The following is a 14,323-nucleotide window of genomic DNA, read 5'->3' as shown; positions in this document are numbered from 1 at the left end:
CTGTTTTTGTCACTTTACTTTAAGCAGTAAAAGACTATGGGTTATACACTGCTCAAAAAAATGAAAGGAACACTTTTTAATCAGAGAATAGCATCAAGTCAGTTAAACTCCTGGCAAATTGATCTGGTCAGTTAAGTAGCAGAGGGGGTTGTTAATCAGTTTCAGCTGCTTTGGTGTTAATGAAATTAACAACAGATGCACTAGATGGGCAACAATGAGACAACCCCTAAAACAGGAATAGTTTTACAGGTGAAGGCCACTGACATTTTTTTCCCTACTCATCTTTTCTGATTGTTTTTCACTAGTTTTGCATTTGGCTAGGGTCAGTGTCACTACTGGTAGCATGAGACGATACCTGGACCCTACAGAGGTTGCACAGGCAGTCCAACTCCTCCAGGATGGCACATCAAGATGTGCCATTGCCAGAAGGTTTTCTGTGTCTCCCAGCACAGTCTCAAGAGCATGGAGGAGATTCCAGGAGACAGGCAGTTACTCTAGGAGAGCTGGACAGGGCCGTAGAAGGTCCTTAACCCATCAGCAGGACTGGTATCTGCTCCTTGGTGCAAGGAGGAACAGGATGAGCACTGCCAGAGCCATACAAAATGACCTCCACCAGGCCACTGGTGTGAATGTCTCTGACCAAACAATCAGAAACAGACTTCATGAGGGTGGCCTGAGGGCCCGACGTCCTCTAGTGGGCCCTGTGCTCACTGCCTGGCACCGTGGAGCTTGATTGGCATTTGCCATTGAACACCAGAATTGGCAGGTCCACCACTGGCACCTTGTGCTTTTTTTTACAGATGAGAGCAGGTTCACCCTGAGCATGTGACAGACATGAAAGGGTCAAGAGAACCTTATGCTGCCTATAACATTGTTCAGCATGACCGGTTTGGTGGTGGGTCAGTGATGGTCTGGGGAGGCATATCCATGGAGGGACGCACAGACCTTTACAGGCTAGACAATGGCACCCTGACTGCCATTAGGTATCGGGATGAAATCCTTGGACTCATTGTCAGACCCTACGCTGGTAAAGTGGGTCCTGGGTTCCTCCTGGTGCACAACAATGCATGTGGCGAGAGTATGCAGACAGTCCCTGTAGGATGAAGGAATTGATACCACTGAATGGCCCCCATGCTCGCCTGACCTAAATCCAATAGAACACCTCTGGGACATTATGTTTCTGTCCACCCGACGCCGCCAGGTTGCACCTCAGACTGTCCAGGAGCTCAGTGATGCCCTAGTCCACATCTGGGAGGAAATACCCCAGGACACCATCCGTCGTCTCATTAGGAGCATGCCCCGATGTTGTCAGGCATGCATACAAGCACATGGGAGCCATGCAAACTACTGAATACCATTTTGAGTTGCTGCAATGAAATTTCAGCAAAATGGACTAGCCTGCTGCATCATTTTTTCACTTTGATTTTTGGGGTGTCTTTGAATTCAGTCCTCTGTAGGTTGATAATTTTAATTTCCATCAAATGATGTGGCATCCTTTCGTTCCTAACACATTACCCAGTCCATATCAGTATAGATATCCAGCATGATATTTTTCCCCATTGAGATCTGATGTGTTTTCAAAGTGTTCCTTTAATTTTTTGAGGAGTGTATAATCCATTATAAGTGGATAAAATTATATATATTGTGTGTTATAAATCATCATACACTTAATAGTTACAACCACAAATAGGTAAGCATTATTACTGTTGTTACGATTATTAATAAGATGATACAACACATTATAAGGTTGTTTATAAGGCATTATGCGTGTATTATAATGCATTAAGTATACCCTTTATGATCCATTATAAATGCAGGCTTCATAGAAAGTGTTCTAAAAGAGCAAGTGAAGCAAACGCACACCTGCAGAGGTGCAAGTTGAAGGAAAAATGCAGTCTAGTTAAAGGGAAACAACTGCACACTCACTGAAGCATATAGGCTTATTGTGAAAAAACAAGCCTATATGCTTCAGTGAGTGTGCAGTTGCTTCCCTTTAACTAGATTTCATAGAAGGTGTTGCCACAGTGGTAGCTGTTTAGCCTACCAATGTCGTTTCTCTGTTTCTAATTTGTTTCGTCTTCATCGTCCTCTGAAGATGTGTGCCCAGGGATCTCATAGGAACACGATCGGCCCTGCAGCAGAAATTGTACATAATGTTAGTTTGTAAATGATCGTGGTTAAAAATGTCAACTAAATAAATGAATGTAAATGCACATACAATATCACTAAAACTGACCCACTTCAACATAATTGTGCAGGAGGTGTATTTTTATATTCAATATAGAAAAAAGTATATTGCAGATGGACCTACAGTGACTTAAACATGGACATATGACAGAAACAATGCCACAAGTCTGAGGTTTGTATGTGACAGAAGTGTGTGAAAACCAAGTCTCACCAAATCTTAGGAAAGAAAATGTGAGAAATGAATATAATACAGATAAAATGAAACATTGCATATTATTTGTACACAATGCATGTTTTTATTCATTATTTCAAATTCATTTCAAATGGTCTACGTACAATTCGGACGACATAAACTACATCACAGGCACATGACGGTACAGCATGTTACTGAGTAGAAAGTGAAAATCAACATTAAAGTCCAAAAAAAAAAGTGTCTGCATTTCCAAAGTGAATCTACAGTTATTGCAAATGAAGGAACACAGCAAAATTTAACAAATTAAAAAAAAAAAAGGAAAAAGCTTACCATCAAAAGCAAAACAGCATTTTCATCTTTCACATAATAACTGTACCAAATATATGATTACAAAGTTAGTGTCTCTGCAGAGAGACTTTAACAATAATTCTAGTTTTCATAGAATCTTGCTTATATATTTTTCCTTAGCAAATGTATTACCTTTAGCAAAACAATTCCTACAATACAAAAATAACATGAATCTTGAGATTATGACAAATAAAGACATAGCACCATACTGTAGCACCACAGATTAGCCACCAGTCCTTGAATGGAGGCCATCTCCTCAAGATCTGCTCTTCAAATCAAACATTCGACATGCGTTGCCAGGACCCAGGACGAGGAGAAGGTCTGTTATGGCTCTTTAACGGTGATTGATACTAGTAAGTTTAGACAAAGTTGATTCAATGAACTAAATGTTGATATTTGAAAGGGAATCCAATCAATCAACATGTATTATAAAAACACTATTCCAAGTTGGAATAGTTCACCTACATTTAATCACCATTATGCTGTTCCAACCCCTTGTGAAACAATGTATTTTTGTGAGGACCAGATCTGAAAAGAAATTTAAGTAAAACAAAAAAGTATTACTTCCACCCTAATTCTTCCCCTTTACTCTCAAATTGTATTTGCATGTGGGCATATTCAAGCGCCATTGGTTCTGGACTGTCAATGCAAACAATGACTTACATTTTGGTATTTTACTCACACAAACCTGTTGTATGGCTCTAGATGAACTGGAATATAATTGTAGTACTTATATAGTGCTTTTTTTTTTTTTTAAATGGAGCTTAACTGTGTGAATCACCCACCACTTTCACTGTACGGAATAAAGCAGCTTGGACACTGTTAATTTTGTGTTTCAAAGAAGAAAAAAATAGGATTTGAACAACATAAGGGCAAGTAGATTATGGCAGAATCAAAACTATTGCTTAACAGTCTCAAATGAAAGAGTGTGAATATTTGGGAGTGGTCCTGACCTGATAAAATGAAGCAGTAGCTCCCCAGGAACTGGAAGGTTACTAGGGTCACAATTCTGCACTGTCACCACAGCTGATGCACAGAGACTCTTTGTCCATTAAGAGTACAGTACATTACCTTAAGCAAAAAGTGTCTAAAAATAACTATATTGGTTCAACAACAGCTTCTTTAACTACTATTACATAGTGCAGAGAAGCTAAACTGACCTCTCGTTTTCCTCTGTTTGCTAAACAGTTCATTGTTTATCCAGGTTTGACTGACGCATGATATCTTATGAATAATTAGCTTAAGCATTATGTGACCGGATGACAAGAAAATGGCACAGCACCTGCAAATAGCCACAAGGCCATCAGATTAAAAGATACAGTATACAGCACCAACCACACCAAATGAGAGCTTATGATATCTGAGTGATCTGGAGTGTCTCTAAAGGGCTGTTCACACGGACAGCAACTTAATTGTTCAGTGTCAACAAGTCACTGCTAGTAAATGTTCCTACCTGCAGCATCCATCTATATCATGAGGTGCGGCCATATTAGTGAATGTTTGGCAAAATTTAGTGGGCAAAAAAGGTCATTGCATATTGTCAATAATGTGGTCATGTATGAAGCACAGCTCACATTCAAACCATGCAGCTTTCTGTTGGTCAATGCAGCAAATTTGCAACTTTGTGTTAGTCAACTTGAACCCGTTGCAAAATCTGCATGGGGAAATCTTTCATCCTCACACAAAAAATTCCTGATTGCATAGATTCCTATTGAAATGACCGGATTCTGTCTGCGAAAATTCGCAAAACAGAGGTTAATGTGACCGCACCTTTACTGATGTTGCTTTAAATCAACATGAGCATTGGCTGCTTTATAAATTGCTGTAAGTGTGAAGGCCCTTAAAGGGACAGTTCACCTAAAAATAGAAATACCTCATATACTCACCCTCATGTTGTTCCAAACCAGTATGACTTTCTTTTTTCTGCGGAACACAAAAATAGATGTTTTTTTTTTTTTTTTAATAGATAATAGATGATAATGTCCTTTTTTAACAATTTATTGAAAGTCAGTGCAGGTCTAATGTTGTTTTAAACCCCACTGACTTTCACTGTATGTAAAATTTCTTCTTTTGTGTTCTGAAGAATAATAATAATAAAAAAGTCATAGGTTTGGTACAACATAAGGGTGAGTAAATAATGACAGAATATTCCTTTTTGGGTGAATTATGCCTTTATAGATGCACTCAATATTTTTTTCTTCATTTTTTTTACACAAGCAAAGTAAAAAGTAAAAATTTGTTTAACATCCCAGCCTAATAAAAGCCGTTTTATTTTACATGGAGTGGGTCTCTCATGGGGGCAGCCATGTTGAGATCATCTGACCAGTTGAATACTACTCATTTTAACTCAGTAACCTGGTTGTTTTTGGACACTTTTGTTTGTGGAATAATAATACTACTGAAATAATACTGATAACGATTGTGCATGATGATTCATCCACAACACTAGGTGTCAGTATAAGTCCAAGACAATCAGCACTACATAAACAAAAAAAAAAATTACTGAGTGCACCTTTGAGACTATAATATAGACGATTGGTCTATAAATGCTTATTTTATCACATTACAATAATAGACGACTATTATTCACTGAGAACTAGCAGTACAGGTGTGACAGTTCACACAAACACTTCTCTGTATGATAAGTAACGGTCGAAAGCACCACGTGGAAGAGCAAAAAAAACACTGACAGATGTCTTTTGGGCAGACTGGTATTCACAGCAGCAGTGCCAAAGCATCTGGTCGGAGGGAGAGAAAGAGAGCAGCACAGACGTTCTCTCTCTCTCTCTTTCTTCTCACGTCTCTCTCTCGCTCTCATTTCTTCCGTGCTTTCTCCCACAATGATGTCAGTTTGCCAGTGGTTAACAGCACTTCTCCAGTGGAATGCTGAGCATGGGCGGTTTTGGCCATGCAAGGAGACGGTAGGGAGGAGGGAGGAGGGAGGAGAAAATGAGGGCGAGAGAGAAAGAGAGAGACATAGAGAGTGAGAGAGAGGGAGGTCAGTGTCCTTGGCAGGTTTTGCAGCACATCTGCCTGAAGTATGCACGGCTGCAAAACTTGAACCTGAGCACCAGGGGGCAGTATGCCACTGTGTTCACATCTTTACACTCTGTGGGACACAGAAAAAGTACAGTCAGTCACATGCATGTTAAAGAGAAATGCAATGTGCATGCCAGTTTCTTCAAGTAACAAATTTCCAAAACAAGTACTCCGTAGTGTGTAGTTTTAGGGGCCATGTCCCAATTTGCATTTAACTGTGGTAAAGTATGTCAAGTTCTGCAGGGATGATTACCAAAACCCGGAAACCTTGAGTTAGCATTTTAGCACCTCCATTTCCAAATGAGGTCTGTGGATAACACAAGCTCAAGATATTTTCACGTTTTAGACTTTGGCATAAAATACATCAGAAATACCAGTGTCGCCACTCGCCAGTACTTTTCAGACCCTTTAAGCGACTTTTTTTTCAAAAAGTGCTTAGCGACAAATCTTATTGGGTTTTTGTTGAGAGAACCGGGGTGATGCTAACTTCTGTGTTGGCCTACAAAAATATGTCATCACTGCAGCACTCTATACTTTTCAGTGTGTAGTAAGACGGTATATCAGTATTGGGACATACTACTATCATGAAACTGCATCAGTATAGTCGATAAAGATAAAAGAGCAATGAATTGTGGTAAATTTTTGAAAAAAAGCTTCAGTGTACTATTGTCAACATACTATGATTTGTAACACGCTAATATTACATATAGGGCCACATTTACTAACAGCTTGCGCCAGCGCAAACCCTCTTTTGGCGTTAAAAAACTATTGTCGGGATTTAATAAAGACAGGCAGTGCAAAATTAGCGCTGAAAAGGTGTGAAAAGTTGTTTTTGTGGCTGACCTTATTGCATATGCATTTGTAGGAATTTCCCTTTCAGACGCAAAATTTATGGGAGGAGAGTATTTAAATGAACCAAGCAAAGCGATTTACTAATGTTTGCGCTAGTAAATTTACTGGTATTTGCGCCATTATTTAACACCCAAAAAAAGCATGTTTTAACACATTTTGCGACATGGCATTGTTGATGCTAGGAGACACTGCAGAGAACAGAGAGCACGTGGTAGAAGGGAGAAAATATTTTCCACTCGTATTAATTTCTTTTGAATGCCAGAGGAAGACATTATCCGAACATATCGTTTGTCAAGCCATGTTGGCCTATATATAGCCTATATAGCCTGTGTTTGTCAGATTATATGTAGTTGTGCCTGTGTCAACCCACACATGATAGCATCAGCTCTGTTTATTTGCAACCCAGTTTTGCACTTCTCTTGGTAGATTACGTTGGTCATTATGTAAATGATTTGACTGCGCCTGTCTTCTTTAATTTGTGCGTCAGCAGTAGATCATGCGCAAAACTTGTCACTCCCATCGGTGCATTTGTGGAATTGCGCTATCATGCTAATTTGCCCTGTTTAGTAAATCTGGCCCTTAGAATGCAAATTGAGAACTCTAACCTTCAGGGTTATCTGTAGGGCCACTGTGGTCACACTTGCTCTTGCACTGCTGCATGAAGGCGGGACGATTTGACTCAGGGCACTCACTGGATGGCTGGCCAGTGTGTGTCAGACACTGCACTAAACGAATCTCCTGACCCATACCGCACCTAGCCGAGCACTAGAACACACACAGACACAAACGTCAAAAAGGACAGGGAACATGTATGAGAAAAGAAACTTGTAAAGTTTTCATGGAACTTCACACATATTATACATATACATATACAGCAATTTGTTTTTTTGTCTTCGGTTAGTAACATTTTGTTTCCTCTGTTTTTTTTTTTTTAATTTATAACATCATCATGATTCCGCATTCTTTACGAAAAGAGAACATTAGGTGTATTCATTTGATTGATTTTTAATTTTTGTCATGTAAATAAACATCAAAAAATAAATAATTTTCAAAGCAGGGTCTCTATTCAGTGCATATGTTTTCCCCTGCTGGGAAGACATTAAAAAATATTTCTGTCAATTTCCTTTCAATATTTTTTTGCATAATAAAAGTTGCCCTGAAATAATGTTGAAAAAAAGGTTGAAAGTCTTTGCTTCATTTTTGCAATATTTCTTTTTATTTAAATGAATGAATGAATGAATTAATTATTTAATTAATTAATGAAAAATATACATATATTTTTTCCCTTGTGCACCAAACATAATATTAATGTTTTTTTGGTTTTTTTTTGCTGGGTCTCACAAGACTATTTTTGCCATTCACAGATATTCAAGCCATAATCTAATTTGGCTTAAACATTAAACAACACTTATGTCAGATGTCTTAAGTGTTTATGATAAATTCACAGTGACAATCTCACTGTTTTGAATTAGATCTCACCTCTCCCCATGGTCCTGTAACCCACTGAGGTGGTGGGCAACGTTGTATGTTGCAGCGCACCCTGGTGGTCGGACGGCTTTGTTTCGGGCACTCTGACTCTGCCAATGTTTCACCATTCTCTCCGCTTCTACATAAAATCACCCTGTACCTGTAACCAGGACCACAGCTAGGAGTACACTGCAAAAGAAAAATCACAACATATTAAGGGAGACCTTGCCAAATAACACCAAAGGTAGAAGAAGGCTTTCACTAGAGAAAAACAGATGTTCTTCTACCTCAGACCAGTCCAGGGCATGCCATTCTGGTGGGCAGGTGTGGTTATTGCAGGGCTCGGTGATGGAAGGCCGCGGTGGGGTGCAGGCTGCATCATCCAGGACTTTCTCCTCTGTAGCTGAGATCTTCCTCTTACACAGCACTTCCCGCGTGCGCACCCCTCCGTTACAGCTCCGACTGCATTCTGACCAGTCTCCTGTCCACCACCTGAAAGAAACACATATACCAGCAGATATCAGGGATTGATGGCACCACATTGATCAGGCATACCGAAGATGTTATGTGAAGTCTTGTTCATGTACAGTGGGGTCTAAAAACCTAAGATTGAATACCTTATATATAATATAAATTAAACCTGGAATGAATCAGAAAATTTGTCATTTGTAATGTACAATTATTTTGATAATATCTGGAAAGCATAAGGACAAATTAGCATTTGCTACGTGGCCATATGCATCCCTGACCATGTCTGAATGTGGTTTGCGTGATCGTATCACCATGTGTTCCCATATGCATGCCATTTACACCTGTATTTAGCATGGTGCATATGTGTTTGTATCACTCAGGATGAATGTTAATGCCACACACACAAACACATAAAGAACACCCACGTTGGAGGGCAGGGCTCCAAGTTGCATGGTCTTTTCTTGTCTTTGGGCTTGTTCTTCTTGTCACAGAAATGGTTGTAAACCACAGAGAGGTCTGCTTGTTTCTTGCACACTACCTGCTGGACTTGAACCCCTGTGAAACAGAGAACAGTCTTTGCTATATAAATCACGCTAGATTATCACAATCCCTAATCATACAAACATGAAGCTTTGAAGTCAGTGCTGTTTCATTCTTGTCTTTGTGTAAACACACAGTTCCTGTGAAGTTATTAAGGTTGTGGTCTGTTGTGCCAGTTTTGCTGAACACTACATCTCTGTTCCAAAACCTAGCAAGCTGCCTTGCTGCTTACCACCTAAGTAGACAGCTACCATCTAAGGCAACATCCTAACTGAAATGGAACCTTATAAATGGCTGGTTTTATAAGGTCACTAAATTGGTGACAAACATTAAAATTCTGGCCTGATACCATATATTCAATATGAAGCAATTTTTTAATTACATAAAAATAAATCTCTAACACTGACTGATAACTGATATGGTACAGATATATTGTGCATCCTTATTTTTAATTAACACTTCTCAGTATTATAATAAGCATTTATTTTGCTTTGCCCTCCATTTTGTATTTATTGTAATGCATTGTGGGATTGCCTTTTCCATTACAGCTGTTAACTAACAAACTTCATGATGCCTTTAAAAGATTCTGGAACAGATTCCATGTTTTCAAAAACAAATTAGTTCTGAGCCACAGCTAATAGTTTCTTATCAGCAAGATAAATACGGGTCATTAACTCACAAAGCATGAATGCAAGAATAAAGGGAAAAGAACTTAAGAATAGGAAGTGACATCAAAGCTGGTGTTTTTGGTATATACAGTCCATGTAAGAGTTTTTCCCAGGCTTTCAAATGGGTTACACAAATCCTAACAGGCAGACATGGGAAATTTGCACTGTTTATGTAAACTGTGTCGGACAGCTTGGTTTTCTTGTGCATAACAGACAGAAAACTGTTACCTCCTGCACACAACGCAGAGCAGCGGGACCAGGATGTATAATGCCAGGCATAACTGCTCAGTGGATCTCTGTTGACAGGTGGGTTAAAACGGTAATGGATCCCAGGATTTTCCTCACGGACCAAAACCTGCAACACACAGTGGAACTGAACTGCTTGATCAGGCCATCAAACACTTTGATTTCAAACTTTCAGTATTTTCATGAAGCTGGATAGTTTGTAATGAAACTAAATAAATAATAATTGTTTTATAACAGGTTTCTCAAAAGAAAAAAAAGAAAAAAACTCCCCATCTTTCATTGCTTGAACAAACATATTCCCAACCCAAACCCACGCTATGGTTGCTGTAAAAAACCAAGCAATGTTTTCATAGTGCTAAGAAACACGTTTACAATTTTCAGGGCAATAAATCTACAAACTGCTTATCCATTGTTCTCTCAGCATAGTAAACCGGGATAGGAGTACGTATTTATGAAAAAATTACACATTTCAGCTTGAAATAACATTTATACCGAAAATTACACTTAGCAAATACATTGCAGCTGTCTAAATTCTGAGGCATCTGTACCAACACAAGCAGTGCACAAATATCCTGCTTGAACAGACCACCCAGCATCTCTGCATTACCATGACGATCAGGGTCATGTTGGTGGGTCCAAGTGCTTCCAGGGTCTCCGGTTCATTGGTGGGTCGGCGATAGTGGAAGGTGGTTCCTGCGATGTCAAAGCGTCGTGGCGTGTCGATGGTCAGCTTGCCGTTGATGAAGTATTGATCCCCCTTGCTCTTCAACACTGTGGTAATCATGGAAAGGGTTAATAATTAACAGGTCTCAATACACAGCAGACTCTTCAACGGGTTTTGGTTATTTATTAATTTACAGGCTTTTCATGCTCTGACTAACCCCCAGGGTTTGGGTACACTTTGTAACCTGGGTTAAATAAGGTTTTACACTTGTAAAAGGAAGTTGGAACTTTTAACTTTTGGTGTTATCCCCAAAATGTGGTGCCAAAGTATAAAATACTATACAGAGTTGTTTTAGCAACAGGCATCCAATCATAAACTCATAGAGCCCCTAAGAGCTATGGCTATGGGAAAAATAAGAAATGGAAGGGAAAGTTTTGCGTTCCCTCAAGAAACTTTGCGTTCGCTCACAAAAGCATTGAAATATAGCTTTTCCTCCCATTTAATGTTATTACATCACCAGTTTTGCGTTCCCCTGTGAACTTTGTTATCCATCACCATATTATGCACTTTGTAGAGTCACAAAACCATTTAGTTTGAGTTAAGTGACTGTAAACATTAACTGCCAATATTTTCACAGATGGACAAGCAGTTATTAAAACAGGTAGGCTAATGTATTCCTTGTGTATAAATGAATAATCTCGTAAATACACAAAAATTAACCAAAGGTTCACAAACGCACATTTGTAAAACCTTGAAACCTGACTACTCAAGACTAATTACTAGCCCAGGGTGAAATATGAACAGTGTAAAACATTGAACAAGATAACTCAGGTTAAATGACCATGGGTAAACAATTTAAAAATGTGAAAAGGCCGCAAGTCATCATAGCTGAGCCATGAGGCACAATAATTCAGCGGGGAAGCTCTTTACAGAATCTACTAACTCCAACATTGTATTAGTTCTGGTTCCTCTGAGAGGCTCATATTTGAGTAATACCATGAAAAATTTTGTCTCACCCAAGTAATTGTGAGAGACGTTGAGCTCTTGGATGTGTATGAACACAGATCCTTTGGGGATTCTGACCACCTCTTCATAACCTAAGAGAGAGTGGACACACACACACACACACACACACACGGACATATTTATTCATAGCAAGAGAACAATGCAGTTAGTGGTGCTTCACTGAGAGCGACTGTGATGGGATATGCAGAGGTTTGAGATTCCGAATGAATTCCTGGGCAACGTCTCTCAGTTCTGCTGCCCAACACACAATGTGTTTAAGGCCAGATTCCACCACAGGCCTGCAAACAACTCCAGTCTCTGACCAAAGAGTAAAAAAAGAAAAGAGCTAAACAAATTTTTCAATCTAGTCCTGCCACCGACAGAGATTTTGTTGTGAACAGTTAAGAGGCAATGTGGTGAAGATTGTGCCACAAAGCAATAAACCATCAACTAAAGAAGGGAACCATAACAATTTTATTGATTCTGGTTCTGATTCCTTTTAATGATTTTGGTTTCTTAAAAATTCCTTTAAAGATTATTATACTACTTTTGAGGAAGAAATTTAAATAACAAAAGCATTTCTTATTGCATTTCTTGTTTTCAATATTCAGTTGCCAAATGATGAAATAGAAATTTTGATTTAAACAGAACTGATACAACAAATTATTGTAAAACGTGTTTTAAATGCAGCACAAAGGTGGTATTGTTTCATATATATCTTTTTTTATTAAGAGGCTGCTAAAATAAATGAAACCCAATAATTGGTCTGAACAAAATGAAATAAAATATACAATAAAAATACAAAAAAAAAAAAAAGTAAAAGCAAATTTGTTTGTTCATACATGTTTATAATACTCCACTTCATGCTCTTTTGAGTCAGCCATGATGAAATGACAGTGAGTCAGATTATCAGATTTATTTCGTTACCATTCTAACAGACTTATAAGTGTTTTTGATTCACTAAATACAACCGGTTCAATAGTCAATTGTTCAGGAATTGAACTAGTCATGCGGGAAACACCATTATATGTATCCGTGCATATTCAGGAACTGCTTTGCAGAATTGAAAGTCATGGAAACCATTCAGTTCTGGTATTTTAAATCAATGGAAAAGGTTCTGAATAAGAATATACTAGAGTACTCAACACACATACATAGAGAGAGAGAGAAGCAGGCAGACATGAACCATTAGCGGTCATTTGTGTGGATTGGTCACTCAGTTGGCATTTTGTGAAGCACAATGACTGGAAGTTTTTTTTTTTTTATTGACCACATTTTAAATAAACTGTTTCTTTGTGTTTAAATTGTGTTTGTACCCTCAAGAACCCTGAACTCACACATACAGCCAGAGCCAAGAATAGCCTCGGCTAGCCACTGCGGTCAATGTTCTCCTGCTGCCTGCCCAGGGAGGGGCCCACTACAGCTTCCTGCAGCTGAGAATAACCTTCAGTCCAGCACAGAGCCAACAGCCTGCCATTCAACAACACCACCCACACAAAACCGGCTCAGATTTGAAACTCTGCTCTGTATCTCCTAAAACAGCATCACAACCCTTCCACCGAATCTACAGTGTCATTTACCTGTTCATTAGATCAGTTTTGATGGCATGTTGTGACATCATGATATGGTAACAGGTTAGGTCATGAATATTAATTAGGTTGTGCTGATGTGGCTACGCATGAGCCAACTCTTCTTTACTAAGCATGCTGGGAAAGAGTTTACAATAATAAATTTACTTAAGCTACTGTTCAAAAGTTTGAGGTTGGTAAGATTTTTGATTTTTTTGAAAGAAGTCTCTTATGCTCACCAAGGCCGCAGTTAATTGACCAAAAATACAGTTAAAACAGTAATATTGTGAAATATTATTGCAATTTAAAATAAAAATATGTACTTTTTTAATATATTTTAAAATATTTTTTATACCTGTGATGACAAAACTGAATTTTCAGCATCATTACTACATTACTACAGTCTTCAGTGTCACATGATCCTTCAGAAATCATTATAATATGCTGATTTGGTGCTCAAATATCTTCTTTCTGTATCAATGTTGAAAACACTGCTTAACATTTTTGTGGAAACCAAGATACAGTTTTTTCAGATCACTCCCATTTCTCACTAAACCCTCATCCTGACTGAAGAGTGTCTGTTTCAGAACAAACTATAGGAAGGAATTTTATATGGCTCAGATCCTGTATCCCAGCATTTATGACTTGGGCCTCGCATGTGAGCAGGTAATTATGAAACGCCTTTTCAGAACGACTGGAGTCCCTGTGCACCCCTCAACAGCAAGGCAGCTGTCCAACACATGAACTGACCTGAAGCACGATGTTCACCGCACAAACACTTACACACATTGTTTGAGTTTCCATAAAGTGATTATATAGCTTCTCTGAACACATCTAAAGTCTGAAGAGGGCCATCGACAGGAGTTTTTGACCCTTTTACTGTATATCATTCTGTGTTCCTTACCTTTTTTTAAAATAAAATGTAAACATTAATATGGCATTTACATTAATATGGTTTCTTGAGCACCAAATCAGCATGCAAGAATGATTTCTGAAGGATCATGTGACTGAAGACTAGAGTAATGGATGCTGAAAATTCAGCTTTGCCATCACAGGAATAGATTACATTTTAAAA

The 14,323-nt window shown here is 38.6% G+C and overlaps 1 protein-coding gene across 4 annotated transcripts in view; it reads right to left on the bottom strand.

The window, feature by feature from the left end:
• Window positions 1-2,460: 2,460 nt before the first annotated feature.
• adamts10 (ADAM metallopeptidase with thrombospondin type 1 motif, 10) overlaps window positions 2,461-14,323 on the bottom strand; it is a 57,842-nt gene continuing 45,979 nt past the window's right edge. For all 4 annotated transcript variants that reach the window (XM_051903199.1, XM_051903200.1, XM_051903201.1 and 1 more), the window contains 8 exons: window positions 11,692-11,772; window positions 10,619-10,782; window positions 9,994-10,120; window positions 8,983-9,112; window positions 8,374-8,578; window positions 8,099-8,275; window positions 7,225-7,384; window positions 2,461-5,837 (listed from right to left, as the gene is read on the bottom strand). In XM_051903199.1, the coding sequence (XP_051759159.1) occupies window positions 5,728-5,837; window positions 7,225-7,384; window positions 8,099-8,275; window positions 8,374-8,578; window positions 8,983-9,112; window positions 9,994-10,120; window positions 10,619-10,782; window positions 11,692-11,772 (1,154 nt within the window). In that variant the 3' untranslated portion in view covers window positions 2,461-5,727. The remainder of the gene's footprint in view (window positions 5,838-7,224; window positions 7,385-8,098; window positions 8,276-8,373; window positions 8,579-8,982; window positions 9,113-9,993; window positions 10,121-10,618; window positions 10,783-11,691; window positions 11,773-14,323) is intronic.

The sequence above is a fragment of the Ctenopharyngodon idella genome, chromosome 8 (genome assembly GCF_019924925.1).
Source record: "Ctenopharyngodon idella isolate HZGC_01 chromosome 8, HZGC01, whole genome shotgun sequence".
Lineage (NCBI taxonomy): Eukaryota > Metazoa > Chordata > Actinopteri > Cypriniformes > Xenocyprididae > Ctenopharyngodon > Ctenopharyngodon idella.
Note: the sequence above shows the minus strand (reverse complement) of the source record. Positions and strands in the feature narration are given on the sequence as shown.